General features: G+C 34.0%; 1 protein-coding gene across 2 annotated transcripts in view; it reads right to left on the bottom strand.

The window, feature by feature from the left end:
• LOC118194480 (equilibrative nucleoside transporter 1-like) overlaps positions 1-24096 on the bottom strand; it is a 72338-nt gene that overhangs the window by 1457 nt on the left and 46785 nt on the right. For both annotated transcript variants that reach the window (XM_035365634.2, XM_035365628.2), the window contains 6 exons: positions 21387-21533; positions 15905-15938; positions 13979-14046; positions 10455-10566; positions 6576-6661; positions 2232-2431 (listed from right to left, as the gene is read on the bottom strand). In XM_035365634.2, coding sequence (XP_035221525.1) covers positions 2232-2431; positions 6576-6661; positions 10455-10566; positions 13979-14046; positions 15905-15938; positions 21387-21533 — 647 coding nt within the window. The remainder of the gene's footprint in view (positions 1-2231; positions 2432-6575; positions 6662-10454; positions 10567-13978; positions 14047-15904; positions 15939-21386; positions 21534-24096) is intronic.

Below are 24096 nucleotides of genomic sequence, written 5' to 3'. Positions count from 1 at the left end.
CTTTTACTTTGATGGTCCTATTTTTTAAATAAGTACTTGTGTTGTTTATAAAGTTCAGAAAAATCGCGCTAATCTTTCTTGCAGCTCAAACTTCAGTTTTACTGAATATATATAATACTGCAAAATATTTAAAGAAGAAAATGGACTTAAAACTGAGTGTACATATTCGACAGGTTGATTAGTCAAATTTAAAAATCGCCATGGTATAAGGCAAAATAAAAATATAAGGTGAAAAAGCTTCAGTTGATAATGAAACAGCTGAACAATTTGCAGATGATTTCATGGAACTCATTAACGTTGAAAGTTACTTTTGGTCAATTCAATAGAACTCATCTCACAGTTATAGCCCTATATCTTCCGACGAGTTCGCATGTTAACTTCGAATCTGTTGTATAGAGCCTCGCAAGGTCACAGGAGGACGTGCCTGCTGATATTTTAAAAAATGCTTGGCATAATTATGGGCAGCTACCGCATTTTATAGTGATTATGATGATGATGATGGCTGCGAATTTGAAGCTCTTCGATTATCAGAAGCATAATCCAGTTCTATTAATTGGATTATGGAATTTGTGAAATTAGGGCGAAATCTGTGGTATAGTTTTAAAACCGGGAAATATTCGCACCGTTTTGAGAAAAGGATTCGCTAGTCAGTTTTAGCAGGAATTCCCTACACGGTAGTTAGACGACATGAGCAATGGAATTTTTCACTTGAACAAGAAATTATATTTGTTCTATAAAATTAAAGATAAAAAAACCTCCCCCCCCCCAACAACACACACACGCACGCAGTCAAAAAAAAAAAAAAAAAAGAAGAGGAAAGAAAAGAAAAGAAACAATATAAACAACTTACATTTGAAAGAAATATTTAATAAAGCAAACAAATATTGAGTTTTTTCGTAAAGTTTGACTTCATCAATATCATGAATTACTTTCATATTTCAATAAATAATTATTTCATATTTTTAACTTTATAATTTCTACATGTCATCAGAAATTTCTGGATTTTCGATCATTAGTTTAAATCTAGTAAGATTTAAACTAATGATCGAAAATCCAGAAATTTCTGATTTTTTTTGCCTCCGAGGTGCATTTTTATTATTTCAAAATATCAATTTTCTCTTTCTTTTTTTTGAAAATATACAGCATACCAATGAGTTTTTATCAACTTTTGATAATATTATTGCTTTATATGTGAAAAACTGAGCAGGGAGTTAAAGTTTAATTGACAAAAATGCTCATACTCAATCATATGTAAAGTGTAAATTTCTGTTGATAAATTTATTATTGAACAATTCATCAAATCTTTCTTGTTGCAATAACTCTGAAAGTTGCATAATAAAAAATACATAAATAGATAAATTCATAATAATTTATAATAAGACAACTTTCCATATACCATCTCTCCAAGGAATTCAAATTCAAAGCAATGAATGAAAGAGGTTTTTAATCAGAATTGAAATTAATATTTTAAATAGTAATTTCAATCTCCTTTTTTTAAAAAAAATTTTTCAAGGGTTAAAAAAGGTTTTTTAAACAAGGAGATTGAAATTACTATTTAAATTCTGACTGAAACCTTTTTTCATTCATAGTTTTAAATTGAATTTGTGTTCCTTGGAGATGGTATATGGAAAGTTTTCTTATTATAAATTATTATGATTTATTAGTTTATTACTTTGCAGCTTTAGCGCAAATCATAGACTTTTTAATTTACTTTTAATTACTTTATTTTAATATATATGTAAGATACAACAAAATATGATAGCTGTTTCAAAATATAATTGATGATCTCAAAATTAACATTCTAAATTTGATGATCTACCCCTAAATTCATCTCTTCTCACAGGTTCCAGAGTTTTCTTGACATATATATATTTATATGATTTTCCATCCTCCTAACTATGCTGACAACATAACTCTACAGAAACCTTTTAACTTGCCAATAAGCTATTTTAATACCTGAGCCTTCTTGAGTTGTGTTACTTCAGATCATTAAGTGATCTAGCCATTGGTATTAGTTGAATAAATGGGAACCTAGCTTTCCGAGTTAATGCTCACTGAAGACATTTATGTTTTTTGAAAAGCTGAAAAGGTTATTGCCCTGATAGTTGAATGATTAAATCCTTAATTTAAAAGAATTGTGTTTTATAACAATTCTAAAATTTTGCATTAATAAATTTTATGTCCAGTTAAAAGAATGTAAGTAAAAAGATAGAAAAATATTATGTGCTTACTTTGGACCTTGAGTGAGGACTATTGTACATACATATCCACCCGTGAGAGCGAAAAAGATGACAATGATGATGAAATCTACGTCGCTATCAAATACGACTGGCAAATGTTTTCTTGGATAAGCATTGCATAGCATCAGCAACGGAATGAACACCACTCGTAATAATGCTAATGTCAGTGTTGCATATTTGAACCTAGTAGGCTGAAAATAAAGTCTTTATTAATTTCTTCATAGAAATAAAACATATAATTTTAACATCAAATTAACTGATTCTTTGATATACATAAGAAATATTTTGGTTCACAAAGTACTTTAATTTTATTTGTTTCATGTTCGATTTTTCAGTTTGTATTAATGCTGTCCTATATTTTCAAAGAAGATCATTCACTTTTATTCAATAATTAAAGAAAAAATGCATATTGTTGCGTGTGTACAGGTTCGTATTAGACCGAATGCACACAGAACTGATGATAGTTTGATAAAATATATTTTGGCAAAAAGAAACACTTCATAGTCCTCGAAATTTCCACAAAAATAGTTACAGTTTGTCTATCATAAGAAAAGCTCTCGCCAGTTAGTCTGCAGCTGTCTGTTGCCGTAGAAACGACCTTGACTCATTTTCCGAAGGGGTGTCCTTGAAGATTTACTTTTTTATTTGGCACCTTGGCGCATTTAAAAATGAAATGACAACTCTTGGTTCGCCCCTATTTGAAATATACTAGCCTTGTTGCTATAGCGACCGCCACCTGCCAGACACTCAGGCGGGGCTGTTCTTCTTGTAGACAGACAGTATACAACTCTTCACAGAATCACAGGGTCATCAGTAGTTACATATCAAACTATTAAGGATATTAAACACAGCGCATCTAAAGAGCGAAGCTAATCCGGAGATATCTCAGTACTACGAACTCACGCTGAATAACTAGCAACTACAACTACTGAGAGCAGATGCTCTCTCCGGTATTATATAGTTTTCATCCTGCCGCTGAGAAATGCCTAGCACTTCTAGAAGTTACTGGACCGTATGTGAGGGCCGGGTGCGGTTAGAGTTGCATACGAAGTCAATTACAGTTATTCAGTTACTATATCTATTACAATGATACAGGGAGCGGAAAATAATGCCGCCAAATGATCGCCAAGTTTAGCGTCGGCGACAAAAATTACTCGCCAAAATCGTTGCCAACTTGGTGATATCTTACCAAATTAATGACATAGCCATTTACTGAATGTTAAATAGACTTGCTTCTATGTTCTTACTTAGTAGTGTGAAGTGTACTACTTATTGTGCTCTGTGATACTGAGAAAAGCTATACGAGCATGTTTTTGGAAAGTTCCAGAACTATAAAGTATTTTTTTGAGTAAAATAAAAATAAATTTTATCAAGCTATCATAGGTTCTGTGTGCATTCAATCTATAACAAACCCGTACACACGCAGTTCTAAACACATAATCTATTTATATTCCAATGAAAGAATGCAGTGTAATTCAAAGTAAATAGTGCAAAAAGAAAACCTATTTGAGATTCTGTAACAAATTTATGTCACAAATACAGATATAATATGAAAAATTAACTGTCCAAGTTTTTACCGACTTTCCCAGGTCTTCGATGTGAGCCACTAAATAACACGGAAGAAGACTACACAATAATTTAACTCTTTGCCACACGCGTGCCGGCATAACGTGTCTGATTATTTGACTCAACGGCATCGTCCTGTGTCTTGGGGAATTAGGGATTCGAATATCTTGTTCTTCATAAACCCTCAAAGAAAAACATCGCAAGGAATCTGGAAAGGTAAAATGTCAGTGGCATGTGATTCGAATCATAATGCTCATTCAATACTCTGGATGATACTGGCTGAGGTAATCGTATAAGTGTTTATGCCAATGTCCCAAGGCACTGTCTTGGTGCAAAATGAAGTTGGCTAACTGACACAGTAGCCACCGAGACAGGTGAACCTCGCAGTAATGGACTTTGCGAACACATGCTGAACTACTTTACATACTACGGGTTGGCTGTAACAGTAAAAGCATTTACCTTTGAAGATTCACCTTCATGTTCCAGTATGGCACGCAGATTTTCCGTTGCCACAAAATGAAATCCAAATTATAGTTGTTCTCTTTGCTACACAAGGGAAACGTGTTTAGCACCTGTACCATGCAAGAATTTTAAGGCTTGAACTGTAGATATTTGCGGGACGCATATCTTACCATTTCTTTCTTCACTGATGGCAATTCTGTACATATTTTCTCAAAAAATGAAGAAACATTTTAAGACAAAATGCTCATATCCTCAAATTAGTGTTCACCCACCTTGTTAATTAGCAAATGGGATAGAGAAATATCTTGAACAATACCGTGTTTCTCCGAAAATAAGACTCGATCTTATGTTAATTTGTACTGAAAAACATACGCCTTAAAAATACATTTATTCAGATTCACGAAATACATTTATTCCTATTCAAGAAACATTCAAATTGAACAGAATCATTTATTTCTAATACAGGCATGTTGTCTTCTAGTACATCGTCATAAGGCTCCAGAGCACGAATTCCTGTCTGAATTTTCTGAGACTTCATTTCATTTGAGACCATTGGTTTTAGCCTCTCAGGCTGAACAAGAAAACCTCTTCTCAAATGAGCTGTTCTCAAAATGTAGCCTGCTCTGAGGGCACTGGCAACATAGCTGCCCGATATTACAGCCCACGCATTCCCCCCCCCCCTAAGTCAACAACTTTTTGCACCTTAAATTTCAAAAAATTTCCTCGTTGACTTTTTCTATTCCATTTTTAATGTAGTCATTTATTTCCGTGCGAAGATGGTCTTTAAATGGTTTGTTTATTGCAATATCAAGAGTTTGAAGATATGCAGTCAGACCCGTAGGAATTATTTTTTTTATTGATTCTTTGTGCAAGGAAGTTCTTCAGCGCGGTGAGTGCTAGCAGAATCTCATACTAGTTCGGCCGCCTCACAAAATAAAACTAATGGTAGAAATAAATCGACACATTTTCTTATTGCTGCTTTTGGGCGCCAAGCTTTTCAGTCTCAAAAGCATGAACACCTGAAACAACTTCGATTTCCTCTTTTTTGACCGTAGAGATGATTACAGGGTGGTGGTCTTTCCATCGAGACGAATTGCCAAAATACGTGTAATGAAGGCACTTTCTTAACCAGTGGAGGGAATGTACATTGCAGAGGCACTCCTCTGATAAATGCTAGTTTGATACTCTTGACCCATAAACACTGCAGTTTCATCCATAGCAACTAGACAAGTCGACAGCACTAGCGAAACACTGGAACGCAAGTGCACGTATAGTCACTTCAATATCTTTCAATTTGAATAGTGCTGTCGATTCTCTTAGAGACAGTTAATATCGCTAAAAGAAACCATCCATCCAGTGTTGTGATGCTTTGAATTCGTCTGGCGAAGTCCTGCGAAAGACCAAATACTTTGCTCTTTTTGTCAACAATTCATTCACAGATAATATGTTCGAATTCAGAAAATAAAGGTTGTCGACCCGATCCACACTTATGCTTTTTAGCATTTCCTTCGTCGACTTGTTGACTGAGTTGTAACAAGTCAAAATTGTCAACTGTAAATCTGACTGACTGTACTCTGATCGCCATTTTCGGACCATTCCTAAATCCAGCTTCTTCTCTTTGTAGAAAGCTATAAGATTTTAACTCTGGAGTCTTCCGCAATTCCTTTCCTTTACTCGAATAGTTCTTTCTTTCTGCACTCATTTTATCTGAGCATCAAAATTTATTACCCTTTAAATTTATTCAAATGCTAAACGTTCGTTGCTAACGTGATGTATTGAAATTGAAGACTCTAATTTGTCGCAACTACGTCTTGTTTATTTCAAATGTGCATGTGTATCGCGCCTTGATGATTCGGCAACAAGGCGCCCGTCTGGCTATCTTAACTAGGGCTTATTTTAGGGGTATTGCTTATTAGGAGTACCCTGAAAAATCATTACTTTTGATTAGGCTTACTTTTTGATTAGGTCTTATTTTCGTAGAAATAAGGTAGTTACTAATAAACTATTTGCAATCTTGACACACAACGAGCTTTCTCTTTTCGCTGATACCTTCATTTCGAATATCAATGCCTCTATTAAGCTTCTTTTACTCTAGCAAAATAAATTTCAGGCATTAAAGGACAGACGCGTTTAAATTCAAGAAATTAGCATTTAAAAAATGCCAGATTTTAGGAGAATCACGGCTTGTTCTGTTTTCATAAAACCCTGATTACTTTGATGAAATCTGCAGTCTTCAGCTTTCAGTTTTCAGTAGTTACTAATAATTGAATAAAAATGTAATAATTACAAATAATTTAATTCACTTACTATAGCTACTCTCATAGCAAAAAGACGGCTGACTAAATCAGCAGTATTAAATAATAAGAAACATGCCACTGGTAAAAATAATCGACCTGCAAAAAAAATAGAAATTATTATAATTGTTACGATATAATAAGATGGATAAATCACTATAAATATACAGGTTATTTTATAAAGTTTGAACTATTAAATGCCTCTTAAACTATTGGCTGTATCCCCGTGCTTCTTATTCAAGAAATCAATCTTAGAAGTAGCTCGTAACGAGCTGCCAGGTTCTTGAGAAATTATAGTGGCGCCATCTATCGCTGAGAGTTGGTAATACGTTAATTTCTGTTGGCTAATATTGAATCGCGTACTGGCAGAAAAGAAACGATATTTAGGAAACGAATACTTTTAGCAACTAAACTAAGAATACACTACGAATTCGTTTTCTACAAACCAAACTGTTACAAACTAAAAGATCAGTAATTACAGGCTTGCTAAAAAAAAGTATAGTGCTTGTTACACTCGTCAATAGATGACGCCACGACCATATTTGAGGTTTCCGATTTTAGGGTTATTTGATGTCCTAAGGACAGTGTTAAATTTTTAGCTCTTTAGAATAAATAGTCCAAGTATCCGGACTACCAGAAATCAAAGAAAGTCGAACCATACTCAGATAATGCTGGTCATAGGACATGTTTTTAAACCGACGGACGTGAAATAAATTACATTTATAAAATTACTGGGACAGCCTGCCGCGCGAGGATGACATCAACGGGTTAATTAAAAAAATTAAAGTTTACAACGAAAAATACCTGAAATTAAAATATGTATTTCACAGTTACCGTTAAAAAGTTGCAACTAATATGTTGTTTCTTTAAATTTCTAAAGTTTGTTATAAAGTTTAAGTTTTCTTTAAGTTCTTAAGTTGTTTTCTCCTTATTGTTGTTGCTAAATATATCTAAGGTTAAAATATCATCTCTAAAATAAATTTGCTGTTTTTCAAGCTTGTACAATTCTATTTAACCTGCGCTTAAAATTACTCTGAAGCCAACCGAAGCCTGGCTCCGGTACTTCTCAGTTTTTGAGATAAATCGCAGTTATCGGAGCCCTAAATGAAAGTGTTCCGGCACGTTTTTTTTAAGTCACTGAATCACAGTTTCAGCATAAAATTATATTTATCACGAAAAATTTTATTTTGATAATAAGTAAGCCTTAGAAATCAATTCTAACTTCTGACTGGACGCGTGTCTGTTCGACACGAACCTTGGACTGAAGTTGAAACTTCTAAGAAAGGAACAACTCCTACCCACTTGCCAAAGGCTTTTCCTGCAGGAAGTGAAACGAATTTATGAAAGCGGGTACATTTTTCATCCCCGAAAGTACTAAAATATACTAACTCGCTCGTGCGCGTCCTGCGCTACTGATTTTTCAAGGAAAAACAGACCTTTTGAAACGATGTAACCAAATACGGGGGACGTAAATTGTCATTTGCAAAGAGGCTTTCGTTTGTTCTCAGCTAACCCTCGGATTCGGGTAAAAATTTTGCCCTATCATATTTTGATCGACAGCTAAAATGGGGATCGTGCTCAGAAAGTGTTCTCTTTGTTTTCACATGTACGTATCTTCTTTTACAATTTCCTCTATACTTTGTTATTATTTATAATATTCTTTCTATTCTCATTAGTGACGATTTAACCGTTTTAACTTTTTCCATCGGGGGGTTAGAAAAAGAATGGTTTTCGTTTCTATAATTCTTAAAATGGTACATCGTTCTATATATTCAAGACTAAACGTAAGTCATGGTACTCTAGCTCTTAGTTTTTGAATGAAATTGTAATTCCAGTCGAAGGTCAAATACAGTGAGATTTAGTATTTTATTTGATTTTTTAACGCTATATGTCATATTAATTTAATAATTTATTAAAGTTTTGTTAATCTTAAAACTAGGCAAAATAACCATCTTATATTAGCTTTAGCAGAATTATTTTTGGTCCTGAAGAAAAAAAGACGTTTGTTTGATTGTCCTCGAAATCGATAGAGTTATGTTCAAAATTTACGGGAAATTAAGTTTGCTGCCTTGCCTAATTTTTAATTTTATTTTGAATTTTACTTTCTTGTGATTCTGTTATTCGTTCCCCTTGCATCATAAATGTACCTTTCATTTAGGGATCTGAACTTACGATTGTCCTGGATCAGCCATATTACCAGCGTGCAAAGTATTAATCAATTTAGACTTAATTACAGTTTATATTGGCCTATACCCAGGGCTCGATTAATGCAGTCTGCAGACCTAGGCATAACTTTCATTTCGAGGTGCCCATTGATCACTTTCAATAGCCCTGTTTTAGGAACATAAAAATGAATGGCTCTAGTGTAGAATTGGGTGCCCTTTCGATTAGCGACAGTTTTTAAAAAATTTTGGCGATGAAACCTCACTTCTGGTTACCATGATAGTTTTAACTTTTTTTTTTAGCTTCCTGATTTTATTTAAATGAAAACAGATGTGTACATGGACAAATTTAAGGCAGTGCGCATTGCCTAGTTTGTGCAATTCTATGATGTTTTTTTAAGTGAAAACAGATCGATGTGTACATGGACACAGAGTTTGTGCAATTCTTTGACTTCTTATTTTGGTTTTGTGTAGCGGCCATCTTGAAATCGTGCCTTCCTGGCGCCGATCTTGGCGTCTAAAAAGAATCGCCAACAAACAAGGGGCATCCAATTGTAAACTTTTACCAAATAGATTATAAAGAGTTACAGACTGATTTGAGAATCCTTTTAAAACTACGGACCCAAACCTTGTGGGCCTACGCAGTAATCAAGTCCTGTTTACGTATATTAATTTAGGACAGCCTTTCCAAAATAGATTTAATCATGAAATACTTTTATACTAGGCACAATATAGTCTAACATTTTAAACACTTTTATTCTCTCATGTAAAAATAAATGCAACGTGGTGGAAAAGTTAATAATGTTTGAAACTGAATGGTAATTTTTTTCCGTAGACAGACAAGTAGTACGTCGACTTTTATCCTTTTTTTCCGTAGACGTCGTCTTTTATCCCATAAATAACTGCATCAGTTCTATATGCATGTCAAGGAGAAATGATAAGATTTTATTCACAGTTAATGATATTCATGGTATCAGGTAAGCTTCCGCTCCGTGTATTTGATTTAATTGTTGATATTTGCTTTTGCCCGTCTGAAATTGCATCATGTCGGTTTCAGTACTTCGTTTTACGAATCTCGTATTTCTAGAATATAATAAGAAACAAGAATGTTAGAAATAACAAGATCAGGTTTTTGAAATCAGCATCAGTAGCCCATGTGTATTTGAGAGGTAAAACCGTAGAAGACTGGTATTTGTGACAGGAGTTCAAATTCCTGCGAACAGGATGGTTGCATGGGAGTTTTCATAGTTTTTCCGGTATGTAAGGAGAAAGCAAGCCGGTTTCTCTGAAAATGTCCTCCATGCAGATATTCCTTCTTTTAAGCATATTGTCTTGCGTGTTTTGCCTTAATCCAAATAACCCGAAATCTACGCGAGTTACATTACCTGGTTTAGCTTTCAAGTATAAATTTTGAATGCATTCATGGTGATTTTCATTCACGAATAAAAATTACTCATTGATAAGCAAATGCAAACTGTGAAGATAATTTTTAATATTGCTGATAGTTTCTTCCTAGAATTTATTTACTTCAGAATTCTTCGAATAAACTTAGGAGCTCAGAAACACTCCAAATTACTAACATACACGCAATTATTTTTAATGTATAACATTTTAAATTTGTTTACTTTCTCACGAAATCCCTAATTTAACGGAATTCCGGAATTCAATGGGAGTACCATTATTATCGCTTATGAGTTTGAATGTATGGAATATAAAGTGTGTAATATTACCTGTCCATAACGTGTCATCTGGAGATGTAGAAATTACTAACACTACAATGGCTGGCATGACAGCGAGAGTAACCCAGAAGACAAGGACAATGGATACTGCGTATACCCAGATCTGATTGGAAGAAAAGATGCCATTCAATAATACGTCACTGATAATTTCAGTTCACTTCATAAGTGAACTCATTTCAGATTGGAAGAACAATTAAAGAAAATTAAATGCTGAATATATTCATTAGTATAATAAAAACAAATACGCACAACGTAAGTCACAGTTGCAGCAATTTATTCAACACTCAAGAGTCGACGTGACCTTAAAACTCTTTACAAGTTGGTAAATAAATTACTACGAATCTAAGAGCTATTTGCCTAAAGGAAAAGAAGCATTCAAAGAACTTTTTTTAATTGTTTTTAAATTTCACACATTAAGGAAGTCACGAAAACTTCAGGTAATCAGTTACTAAGAAGCCTGGCTACTAGCATGGTTAAAACTACGAGTGTTTTCCGGCTTTAGACTTTCGGATGGACTTTTTGATGGACTCCTCTTAATTCTATGATTTTAAATAACTATTTTTTATTTACTCATGACCCAATAATTAAAACTAACTCACGTGGCATAGAATCGTCTTTCCCAAAGAAACAATATGTATTTGCTATGGAATGCACCGTATACTTTATTTAGTATGAATTTCAAAAATATATACATTGATGCTCATCATTTTGCATATCATGCAATATCGAGGTGCATGTTCTGAAATTCAGACATGGCAAACCATGGATTCATTATGGATTCTTAAGTGTAATCTGATTGGAAGTTCTTAGTTTAGTGATTGAGGGTTCCATGTTTTATAGTGCATGTTATAAATCATGTATTTTGAATTTTAACCATACTTTGAGTTATTAGAATTTTAACTGCCGTTAATTCATTTTGGTTTCCTTTAGCTGGCCTGTTCTTATAATTAATCATTGTCCTCCCATTTCCACAAAGCAGTATGTTTGGTAAGATAAATACTCGCTTTTTTTTTTTTTTTTTTTTCCATGATTTTGAGCTAAAGGCTAAGAAAGCTAAAACTGATTGCTGTATGATTGAAGATTTAATTGGTTTTCGTCATGAATGTCAAGCCTGTACGAAGATGAGCCTGGTCAAGCTTAAGGATAAATTGGATAGCTATTGAGTGGGTTTTTCACGAGAAAGGCGCTCATACCAACGCCGTTGATGGCATGTGCAGCCACATTAAGCGCGAGTTTTCGCAATTCGGGGTCTTCCGGCAGTGGTCGGATGACAGTCTTCGCCATATAAACCTTGCTGAGTTTATATGGCGTCACTAACACCGGGATCAGGAGAAGGAGGATGAATTCCGAGACTGCATGATTTGCATTATGTATGTGCAGCAGTCATTCAACGCTGACGATAGCCAAGAACACGCGAGGTAAGTACTTTTGTTGTTTTTATAACATAAGTTTTCGGCATTGTTTTGATGACAGACATCTTGTGCATTTTGGTGCCATTTTTGGCGTCAGAAAAACCGCCAAAAATATCAGTGGGCACCCTATTGTAAAATTTTACTCATCATTTCTCTAATCGACTGCAGGCAACCAACAACAACTACACCTTTTATAGTAGACGTTTTAGAGAGGGTTCACTGAATAATTTTTAATTGGTGAAGACTAACATACATTTGGTACAATCAATAAAGCTAACATACGATTATCTTTCTGTTATATATATATATATACTTACATTTCGTATATTAATAATTAAAATTCTGTTATATATATATATATATACTTAAATTTCGTATATTAATAATTTTCTTACATGTTTACAGTCATTTTGAAGTTAAACTTCGTTTATTCTGCGCGTTAGTCATTATGTAATTTTTGAAATTTTAAATAAGGTCCATATAAAGAGAATTTAAATATGCACTCTTTTGCAAAGAAATCGAAGCACCAAGAATGAATTTTGCGATCGCGACGAAATTTAGTATGCAAAAACATCTTGATCGAACGTGCAAATGATCAAAGTTTCAAGGCAAATGAACAGGAATTGCGATCATAGTGCGCATTTCTAGTGCGCAATTTGCAAAGTATAAAATCAGTAACAGAGGCGCAAAATTTATCCCTTTTTTTTTTTTTTTTTTTTTTTTTTTTGCTGCCATTGTAATTCCATAAAGAAGCAACTAAAGATGGCAGTACGACGATATCCAAGACCTTACATACAAATAAACAACTTCGAAAGTGGTCGCATTGTAGGGTTGCGTGAAGCTGGGTGGTCATATCGAGCAATAGGCCGCCACCTGCAGCGTACAGACACTGCTGTGCAAAGATGTTGGCAGCAATGTTTGCCACAAGGAAAGTGCGGACGAAATATAGGCCAAGAATCATAAATGCGAGGCAAGATAAGATGATTGTTCGCCAGGCTCGAACTGCCCCAACGGTATCATTGTCGACTATAGAACTCACTACAGCCACGTCTATACCTCCCGTGGTACCGTCCACCGTCGCCTGGCGCTTGTTTCTGAGGTGGGGTTATGCTCACAGAGGCCTTTAAGACGTTTGTCTCTGACTCTACAATATCGGCGGAGGCGTCTGGAGTGGTATAGCAACCTATCATCATGGGCTGCCATCATACTGGCATCGTGTAGTGTACAGCGATGAATCCCGCTTCACTCTTCACGCAGATGACCACCGTGTTCGTGTCTGGAGAGGACGGGCCAGCGGTCCCAATCAGCTTCTGTTTCATAAAGGCATACAGCCATAACCCCTGGTGTGATGGTGTGGAGCGCTATTTTTATGACAGCAGGTCATCTTTAGTCATCCTCTGTACATCTTTAACAGCTCAACGATATGTTGATACGGCCGGTTGTATTACCCTTCATGGCACGTCATCTTGGGGCCATTTCTCAACAAGATAATGCCAGGCCACATACCGCTCACATATCTCTGGACTGTCTCCGTGCGATTGATACTCTTCCTCTTCCTTAGCCAGCAAGGTCACCAGACCTTTCCCCAATCGAGCATGTCTGGGGCATGGTAGGCCGCCAGAATCGGGCACCACAAAATATCGCAGATCTGGAGCGACAACTGATGAATGCCTGGCAGAATGTGTCGCAGGTTGACTTTAGGAACGTGTACCACTCCTTGCCTCGACGAATTTAAGCATGCATTGCCGCCAGGGGCGGTTCGACCAACTACTAATTTGAACACTCAATGGTGATTTGTGAGCTGTGAACAGGTACTATGACTTCGATTTTTTAATTACTTTGTTATCTGTGTATGAGCTATACACATATTCAATTTTATCAAAAACAACCCCTTCCTTCATGGTGCTTCGATTTTTTTGCAAAAGAGTGTATATAATTTATAACTAACATCCAAAGTAACATTAGTCATTTCAGGTAAATAATTTCTAAGTAACATCAGTCAATTCCTAAGTAACAACAGTCATTTCAGGTAGGGGTCAATATTTTGATTTGCATAACACGAATTTTCATATCATTATGACGGTTATGAAAACAGATACTTACCTTTTTGAAAATAGCCCAGTTTGATATTTTCCTGATATCCTCTCTTGGCCTATTTTTCTTCATCATTGCTTTAAATATAAAATAATTTTATTTAATATATTAAATTAACTGAAAATTCTTACAAAAATATCAGAGATGAATCATTTAATCGGATAATCGACGGATTAATCGATTAACATTTTGCGGATGGATTAATTTCTTTTGATTTCGAGTTTTTAATCGATCGACTTCAAACTTTTAATCGTTTTGAAAAAGGTAATTTTCCTTTTTTTTTTTTTTTTCTTTTCTTCTATAATGAATATATATGAATATAGACAAAATATATTACATATTAGAACTAGAATATATTACATATATTCTATTTCTGCTTGTAAGAAACAAGAGAGTAAATTAAAGTGTTTGAAAATTAAAAATAACTACTAAGAAATTAAAATGATCTCTTTAACATTAATTAATTATAATAAATGTTTGTTGACCTTGGATTTTCCGAAGGTCAGGAGTACTTTCATTGTTTCTTTATTGATGAGGAATTTTCTTGTTGCGGATCGCAAATTGTATCCTTGCGCCCTAATGACTCTTTCTATCAATTTCAAGAAAAACTTTTATCGCATGCCGTTTTTCTAAATTCGCTGATGTTTTAGAGTATAATTTTTTGGAATTTGATTGAAATTCATAGGATAAATCTCGAAGTCCTTTTTTGTTAACGTAGAATGTGGTTAGGCTTCATTGCATTTTTAACAGTTCCATGGCAATTTCTATCGCATTTAGTAGACGGAAGATAGTTGAACGTTTTACAATAAGCACTTTTATAATATTTTGAATACTTTTATCAATAGACGGCGCCAGTAACTTAACTCTTGTCCAGCTTTTCTTATCTTATCTTATCTATTCACTATCTTATCTCTTCATTTGCGCTTTGGCAGCTGAGGATGACGGTTCGATAAAATCATCGAAACTAGTTCTGTGAAAATTTGCAAATATAACGCTAATTTTTGTTGTTTAAATTCTAAATTTATACTTGTTCGGCGTGTTATTTTATCTTAATTACTTTTATCATGCTTAAAATTCTGAATAGTTAAATTTCGAATAATTAATATATAGCGTCACGCCATGTTCATTTCGTATATGAAACTGTTAATATATGTTGTTGTTGTTGCTTATGCTTACTTGTCTGACGTAGCCAGCCCAAGCCCACGCAATTCTTCGTAGCAAGGAGCGCTAGATTATGCCTGTCGTTGGCAACAGCTTTGAGCACTTAACAGGTGACAGGGCGATTTGGCTCAGTTCCGTCCCCAGTTTTGACGGAGAGCACCCGGAGAATGGGTCCGAGGGTCTCCCACACCTCTCCCCTTCCAACAAACCACACGAGAGAACTTTCGGCTAGCTGCATATTTAGAGTGCCGCCATGCCGCACCGACACTATACATTTACAAACACCCATGCCTTCGACATGGCAGTCAGCGACGCTAACCGCTATACCGGTTGGGCGGCTACTGTTAAAATATTTTGATAACGAATAATAATTTCCATAGGCAAACGATAATTATTATGGTTTATTTTTATTCAAAACAAGAAGGACAAGAACGTCGTCTTTGAAAACATCTCAACAAAACTTTTGAGTGCCTGAATTACTATGTGAATTATTAATTAACACTTTTGGAATAAATTATTTTATTACAAAGAATAATTTGATGATATTGATACTATAACAAGCCTTAAAATAGAAAAAAAAAATAATATATTAGGAAAAAATCTGGAGTCTATATTTCGATATTTAGTACAGAGGTATGCAAATAAATTTCAAAAATACAAGTGTTCAAAAACAAATGTGAACCACTGTTCCTTTTAATTTTGTCATATAAATTATTGAAGTAATCAAAATATATTTAAGCAAACTGATGTGAAAAACAGAAGAAAAGTACTTACAAGTCTGTTTTGACATGTAAAAATTGAACAGTTCCTATAAATAATAAAAAGATAATTAGATTTGTTTTATACATTGAACAGTATAATATCATAATGTGCAAATAAATGAAAATTTTTAATATTTTCTCCATAACTTCCAAATACAATAATCAATAATTTTGCTAGATCTTTCGGATCAGGATCCGAGTATAAGTCTTTATCCGCGAGCGAAGTTATTAGTATAGAAAACTCAAACCTTAAAAATTTTGCGAAATGTCACATTTTACCCATAGGAATTTTTCTTCTTGCCTCTCACCCGCAACAAAATGATAATCCTAATTATCAGAAATAAATTATATTTAACCTTAGTTTGAAATAATTTTTATATGTAAAATAATGTTCCTTAGACAAAAAAGAGAAATTTTAATATTGATATTATAACAAGTCTTAAACAAGTCAAGTTATTATAAAAATTTTAATATTGATATTATAAGGAGTCTAATTTTAGTTAATGTCCATCCTGTAATTTTTAATTATAAAATTTTAAAGGGAAAGCACTTAATGAAAATCATTTTTAAAGATATTAAATTTGCAATTAAAAACTCTTACTTTAGCCTCCGTAATCCAATGATGAAAATTTAGTAATACCTTATTACATTTTTTTAAAGAATGAACAATTTTAACTCATAAGCTAAATAGTTACTAATAAGTAAAAATGCTTCGCAAGTCTCTGGGAATATAAAGCGTAACATTTTACAAAAATTTCAACCCATTAGTTTTGAAGTGTTTTACGATCTTCGTTAAAAGTGTTATATAAAAAAACGCAGTGGATTCAGATAGTTTCTATGTACACTTTTTTAAGTATGTTTTTGAAAACAGATAAAATTATTCGTAAAGAACATTCTATACCACTGCTGAAAGTTTAAACAAATAACAAGAATGCGTTCTATTCTTAAGTGGAATTTAATGCAGTTATAAAGTGTTGAACTGCAAAAGATAGACATGCTGACAACGGGCTTTCTATTTTCTTTCTTCGCTAAACAATAGTGGTGATAAGATTTGGAAAATGATGTTAAAAAACAGATGATTCAAGTGTTTCATAACATGCAGATATCTTTCTACTTTGAAGAATAAACTTTCGTGGCATTAAAATAGAAAGAACAACATACGCGCTTAGAAAAAGTTCTAAGAATAGATAATTATATAATACAGATTGTTGCCAAAAAAATCCTCTTAAAATTTATAAAAGCCTGATTATTGTTCCGATTCAGATTTCGATTAAATTTCTTTATGTAACCTTAAGCTTTCGTCTAGATCAAAACTATCTATGATATATATTAAGCTGTCTACGGTATATAGAAAAAATATTAAATTAAACTAAAATATGTTAAATCTTCTTAATACTTGTTAATTGTACTACGCATGTTAATGTTACTTGCAGGTTTGCGTCTTAGTTTATCACTAACATGGAAATCTACTCCAACAGAGTAATATTTCTATCGAAGTATAATTTATCTATTCGCGGATGTTCAAGCTCCTCACTAAGAGAATTAATACTACCTACGTACAAGCTCGTCTATTCAAATTCTTGTTCCAAACTCGTAAACTTTTAAACTCGTACTATAAAATTTGTAAAATATTTATAAATACCTCAAAATTTTCCAACTAATTAAAACGATAAATTAACTGTCTCACCTGAAACCAATCAGAAAATTTTTAAGCTCAATTACTGAATGAATCAGAACTCACCCTTATTACAACTAATTCTAATAAATCAAGATTCAGTTCGGTCTGATTTCCTCTTAAATCATCAATGAGAAGTTGTATTTTTGATGGCGACAATTTAGGGGAAATAAACGCAAAGGCAAGAAAACAACAAGGAAGTCAAAGAATCACGAGAAAATTAAAATTTCTTACCACCTACTCCCTATACTTAACAGCATATGTAAGGCAGGGGAACAGGTGGAAGCCAGCTAGTCCTTCCTCGCGTAGAACTGGCGAGAACCAAGCTTCTCATATTTCAGCGAAAATCCGACCACACTCGAATGCCGGTTTCAAAAAAGATAAAATGATGTTCCTTTTAATGCTTTTGAATATTAGGTAAAAATCTGTTGGAAAGCGTCGATGTATAAAATATTAGATTACTAGTCTAGATCCTATACTCGACTAATTTCACTTCACTGCATTATACCTTAACAATGCAATGCGGATAAATTTTCAAATATCCTGGATACCTATATAATAAATGGCTATAAAATGTTTTGATTATTTTAAATGGAGCATTTAAACTTTCCTTCAATTCGTCATCAGATAGCATAAGCAGAACTTTTTTAAATGTTAAAAAGTAAGATTCTTTTCAACAAAAATTACATACCATAAACACTTTTCCCATAGCTTCTGCTCATACTAATTGAGTTTTCTCTGTTACAAATTACTCTTAAGATTCATGCATAGTGTATCATCTTAAAATCACAACACATACAACTACTAAAATTTAAATATGTGAAGATGAAGTATATCTTTTCTTTTAATTCTTCAATAAAAATTTTGATATACGCAAATGTTTCAGTTCCCCACTAAGAGAATTAATACTATCTACATACGAGCTGGTCTCGTACAAGCTAGTCCATTCAAATACATGTCCAAACTCATAAATAAAACAGTACGAGAAAATTTGTAAAATATTTATAAATTCCTCAACAAATTAAACAAATTAAAACGATTTCCAACAAATTAAAACGATAACTTATCTGGCTCACTTGAAACCAATCAGAAAACTTTAATCTCAATTACTGAAGGAATCAGAACTCACCCTTATTACAACTAATATGTAAGAACTTAAAAGCAACTGGTATGTGAATTTTGGATGGAACATTTAATATAAAAGCTTAATTTGAAAAACAATCCTAAAAATGAATTATAATTAAGCTTGTAAAATAGTTCAAATGGCTTTATTTGGTTTACTTAATCAGTTTGGTTTGTTGCTTTTTAATACACCCTCTTATATCTTATGCACTAAGAGCTCTTAGGGTTAAAAATATGGAAAGTAACAAGCAGTTAATAAATAAGGTTAAGGGTTTCTTTGCGTTAGCTGAACACGTTAACGCGATGTTGAACTACACTGGTTATCATAAATTAAGGAAAAATCACAAAAATAGCGATACCTCCCTCAAAAAGTAGCCAAACCGTGTAAAATTTGAATATGTTGCTAAGTAAGAATAGCTGAATAAACCTTCAATATGCAAATTAGTGGCACTACACTCGGAATACGTCATCTGCGGAAGCATATAAGTCCATGTTTGAGAGCAAGCCCACATATTTCACTATGATAGTGACATCAGAAACCTGAGATAGCCAATTCGTTACAATGACCTTCAGGCATCATTTGCCTGCAGAACTACGATGGAGAGCCATTGGGAGACTAGAGGCAGGACAAAGTCAAACAGAAGTGGCCAGATGGCTAAATGTGAGTCCTTCTGTGGTTCATAGACTTTAAAGGCAATTTCAAACCACAGATTCGGTGTCTGGGAGGTTCAGCCAAGGACGGCCAACTGCTACGACGAGCGCCGATGACCGATATTTCACATTATGTGCACGCAGAAATAGAACCGCTACTCCGACTCTTCTTAGATCCTTCCTTGCTGTAGCCACCTGAAGGCTGGTGTCAACGTCAACTGTTCGTAGAAGGCTTCACGAAGGTAGTCTGTATGCGAGGCGACCAGCCATTTGTGTGCCGCTCACGTCACGCCATAGAAGGAACCGTTTTCAGTGTGCACGACAACATGTCCACTGAACGCCTGATCAATGGAGGGCGGTTCTCTTTACGGATGAGTCCAAGTTTAGTCTAGAACGCGATTGTAGGCATTATTTGATATGGAGAAAACCTGGAACCCGTTTTCATCCCTCAAACATCCGTGAAAGAGATGCATACGGAAGAGGCAGTGTCTTCGTCATCTCTTTGGGTGGATGCACAGGCCTACATGTTTTTCCAAGGGTAACCGCGAATGCTCATGTTTATAGAGATGACATCCTTGATGCTTATGTGCACCCATATGCCAGGGCAAAAGGTGATGCTTTCCTGTTACAGGACGACAATGCAAGAACACACAGGGCTCGCATCGTATATGATTATCTTCAACAGGAAACAATTATGCGCATGGAATGGCCAGTTCGATCCCCAGACTTGAATCCTATCGAGCACGATTGGGATGGTTTAGGAAGATGTCTAGGTGCTCTCAATCCACCCCCTCAGACCCTTGCCGCGCTTGCAACTGCTTTGCAAGAGCAATGGCTCTCGCTTCCTAATGGAACTGATAGACCGCATAATTGAAAGCATCACACATCGCTGTATGTGCTATATTGCTTCTAGAGGCGACCATATTCCATATTGAGGGTACTTTTCCTATAGCAAACTGACACCTTCGATTTGTTCATTTTATACATGTGCTAATTTCTATATTACCATATTTGTCTGATAATTTCTTTTTAGGTTATTTGATACCTTACTATGTGTTGTATATTGTTGTAAATTCTACATGTAACATTTTCAGTAATCGTAATTTTTGTGATTTTTCCTTAATTTATGATAACCAGTGTACATTATATTAAAGTGATTATTTTTATTGTAAATAGATATGGTCATCATTAGTTTGTTCGTCACAGTTTACTTAACTGTCTTTAGTTCTTTCATGTGGATATCTGTGTTATTTTTTAACACATAACATATTACAAATTAATTGGATTGCTATAAATGGTATCCACCAGGGGGAAGACTGTGAACACCTTAAAGCTTACTTCAGATTTTACTCTAAAGTTTAAGCGGGGAGAGTTTGAAAACCAACATCACAGTTATCATTGACATAAATCGCAATTGTTACAGAAACTTTCACATCTAGTAAACCGGTTAATCAGATCAATATAACTTCATATGTATTTGACCTCATCCAAATTTTTGGCAAATTTCAAGCTTTGTCAAGCGCACTTCAGCCCAACTCCGAATTTCCCTTTTGTTAGTGATTATATATAATGAAAAAAGGCGTTGTTATCGAGGCAAAACATTGGACATTTACATATTTTTAGTTCAAATACTATTATTAAAACAAATATATTAAAACAAAGTGTTCCAATTATTCTATCAACGGCTGCGCATTTCCTTTACTTACGTTGAATGCTAAATGATTGCTTTGTCTGGAAGTCGGAAATGACGTCAACGATTTCACTGTGATTAGTTGGATTCTCTGTCAAACGCCTTATATCAGTTTTGCTGTTGTAACAAGGTCTCAGTGCCTAGCATCAAAGTTCTACCTATGCCACTTGAAAGAGTTGTGTTTTAGAATGAACACTCGCAGAGTTTCAGTTTGCCAGTTAGAATTCTTGGCTTCCGAGGAATGAATATACAAACTAATGTTTCAGAATGTGAGTCAGAAATTAAAACACATTCATAACGCAAAATGAACTCAACACTTAGAAAGGTGAGAAAGAATGTTGCTTAAAATATACTGACACTTCGGAGGGTGAGTCGGAAGTAGACGAATGTGATGCAGAGGAAGATCGTTGCTGTAGCGAAGTAAAAGAATGCACTGTCTGTTGGTTTTGTATCTCCTATCAATGATAAAATTTGTGCCACTGATGCCAGCATACCTCCAAGTGCCTACAAAATAAAATCTATTGTTAATTAACATCAATAATTATTACAAAATCGGGCATGAGAAACCTATATACTATATATATATAACTCAACTTGGAATTTGCTTGAAAGGTTTAGTAAGCCTATATTTACATTGAAAGTACTGTTACGAATTTTGTATAGGTATTTTCCGTTTTGCTGGCGCATGCGATAAAGTCGGCAATAATGCCAAACGGAATAACCGGAATAATAAACGGAATAACCGATGCCAAACGGAATATCGTCGATGGTAACCTTTCACACCTCATTTTAAAAACAAGTCGCAGCCATTTCTTATCACATTGATTCTTTCTTTCAATACTGGCATCCAATTACATAGAAATTTTACCAGATAGTTCAATTTTATGCCCTAAAGCCATTAGCGGTAATTAAGTCAATTAGGATGCAATCACACCCCTTACCCGAAGCCGAAAATATAGAAAACGCAAAGTCAGGGTTAAATTCATCAATTCTAACGCGAATGCACTAGCGAAGTAAAGCACTGCGGTTTTATATAATCTCTGAGTAAGTTATTCGTACGAATTGAAATAATTCTTGCATTTAAACTTGTATTCCAAATTAAGATTTAATTTGAAATTAATGTAGATAATAACTGAGAGAATTAGATTTTTGTACCGTAGTTTACGTGAGATGAGATCGCTTGGGATCACGTGATATGAACCGGCGAATCAGGATGTTGAACCATGAAAGCTTAGTAAATTCTTAAATTAATGTCTTTTTACAAATTTATTGTCTTTATTTATTCGCTTTTACAAAATTTTAAACGATATTAAAATGTTTATGCCTTCAAAATAAAAAATTCTCAGAACTAACATCTGTTAACATTTTTTATTTGTATGCTGCATGTTGTAGCCAATAAAGTCTGCTTGGCGAGATTTGGGCCGGCGAAACGGAAAAGTACCTTTGTACATGTGTAAACATAGTAAAATTTTATGTGAAACTGTAGTACATTTTTTTGCGTAATAATATAACTGTAGAACTTTTTTTTTTTTTTTTTTTTTTTGTGTGTGTGTGTGTGTGTGTGTAATGTTTTGTGTAATGAGGGAGCATCAGGTTCTGAGAGTTCAGTTTGAGTTCGGAGTATTGAAATATGTCCGTGTGAGCTTCGTTCTTTGGATGCGGTTTGCATTTTTGTGTTTAACGTTCTTAGGAGCTTGAAGTATAATTACTGATTGTATTCTGTAGTACTGTGAAGAGCTGTATGAGTATTTTTGCGAAAAGTTCCACAACTGTGAAGTGTTCCAAAATAAATTTCATGAAATTATCATCAATCCTGTATGCATTCAATCTATTACGAACCCATACGCACGCATCAGTGTATTTGTTACGTGCATATTTAACAGCTTCTTTATTTAAATTAACACCAAATAAAAGTAGAATTCTGCCAGTTATTAAATATCCTGCATTTGAAACATAGTTTTGTGCACTTTGTCAAGATTGCATCATCTGCCATTTGTTTAATGCATAAGAACATTCACAGTCTGTTTGAAACTGGTTATGAAAATGGTGCAGAATATTATAAGAAGGTCGCAAAATGGTGCGATATAGTTTACATCATTTAAATTTAATACAAGACATCTAACACAACCATATTTTAGAATAACAAATATGTGAAATGAGAAGCGCATAAAGACAACAATGATTAAATATCAACGAAAAGATGAAAGGAATACAAATAAAAATAATCGCCATTTTCATATTTTTCTCCCATATGTTTTAAAGCTTGAAACTGGTTATTTTTTGCAGTCTTCTGGCGTGTCCTAGCTACATGCTAGACCTAGCTACATGTGTCCTAGCTACTACATGTGTCCTAGCTACTACATGTGTCCTAGCGCCGTGTACTAACTACATGCTGGGATATAGGGTTCCTCATTATATGCCTTTTATTTAAAGTAACTCAAAAAATGTGGTGGAATATAACGTGAAACCATGTCACATTAATAAAAAATGACCTTAATATCAAAGCATTCACTCATAAAAGACCTCTTCATTCTTTCAGCACATAGAGACTATTAAACTTGTCGCATGGTCAGATGTTGGATAAGTCAGTTACAATAAGGGATTGTTTTATGGAATGCGACAGTAGTAAGTGTTTTATTTGAAACTATGTGTGTGATATATTTACATCCTTATTAAATTTCTACTATTAGCTCACAGTCTCCCTACATCTTGTTCAAATCTTCAATCATTAATAAAATACTTTTTGTTCATCCACTCAAGTTCAAATACATTTTTTCAAACTGTAGTGGATGACGCTTGATATTAAATACATTTTTGTTCACATATTAAAGTCAATTCCTACGAAATTTAACGAAAACATTTAGTTAAATTAGAAACGAAAAAATTTTAATAATGTTAATAAAAAGTAACTAAAATAAAATTTTTCTTTGTTGACCTAAACAGGTATTGACTTCTTTTAGATTACTTGTTTGCTATAAACTCATAAAAGTTAATTTATATAAATGCCATTGTAACCTATCCGTTTATCTGTAAATAAGGCCGGCTTCAAGCATGCACGGGTCAACGA

This window comes from Stegodyphus dumicola, chromosome 11 (assembly GCF_044657685.1).
Source record: "Stegodyphus dumicola isolate Sdum_Otavi_A_Nest chromosome 11, ASM4465768v1".
In the NCBI taxonomy this organism is placed as follows: domain Eukaryota; kingdom Metazoa; phylum Arthropoda; class Arachnida; order Araneae; family Eresidae; genus Stegodyphus; species Stegodyphus dumicola.
The sequence above is the reverse complement of the archived record's forward strand: the minus strand, read 5'-3'. Positions and strand labels throughout refer to the sequence as shown.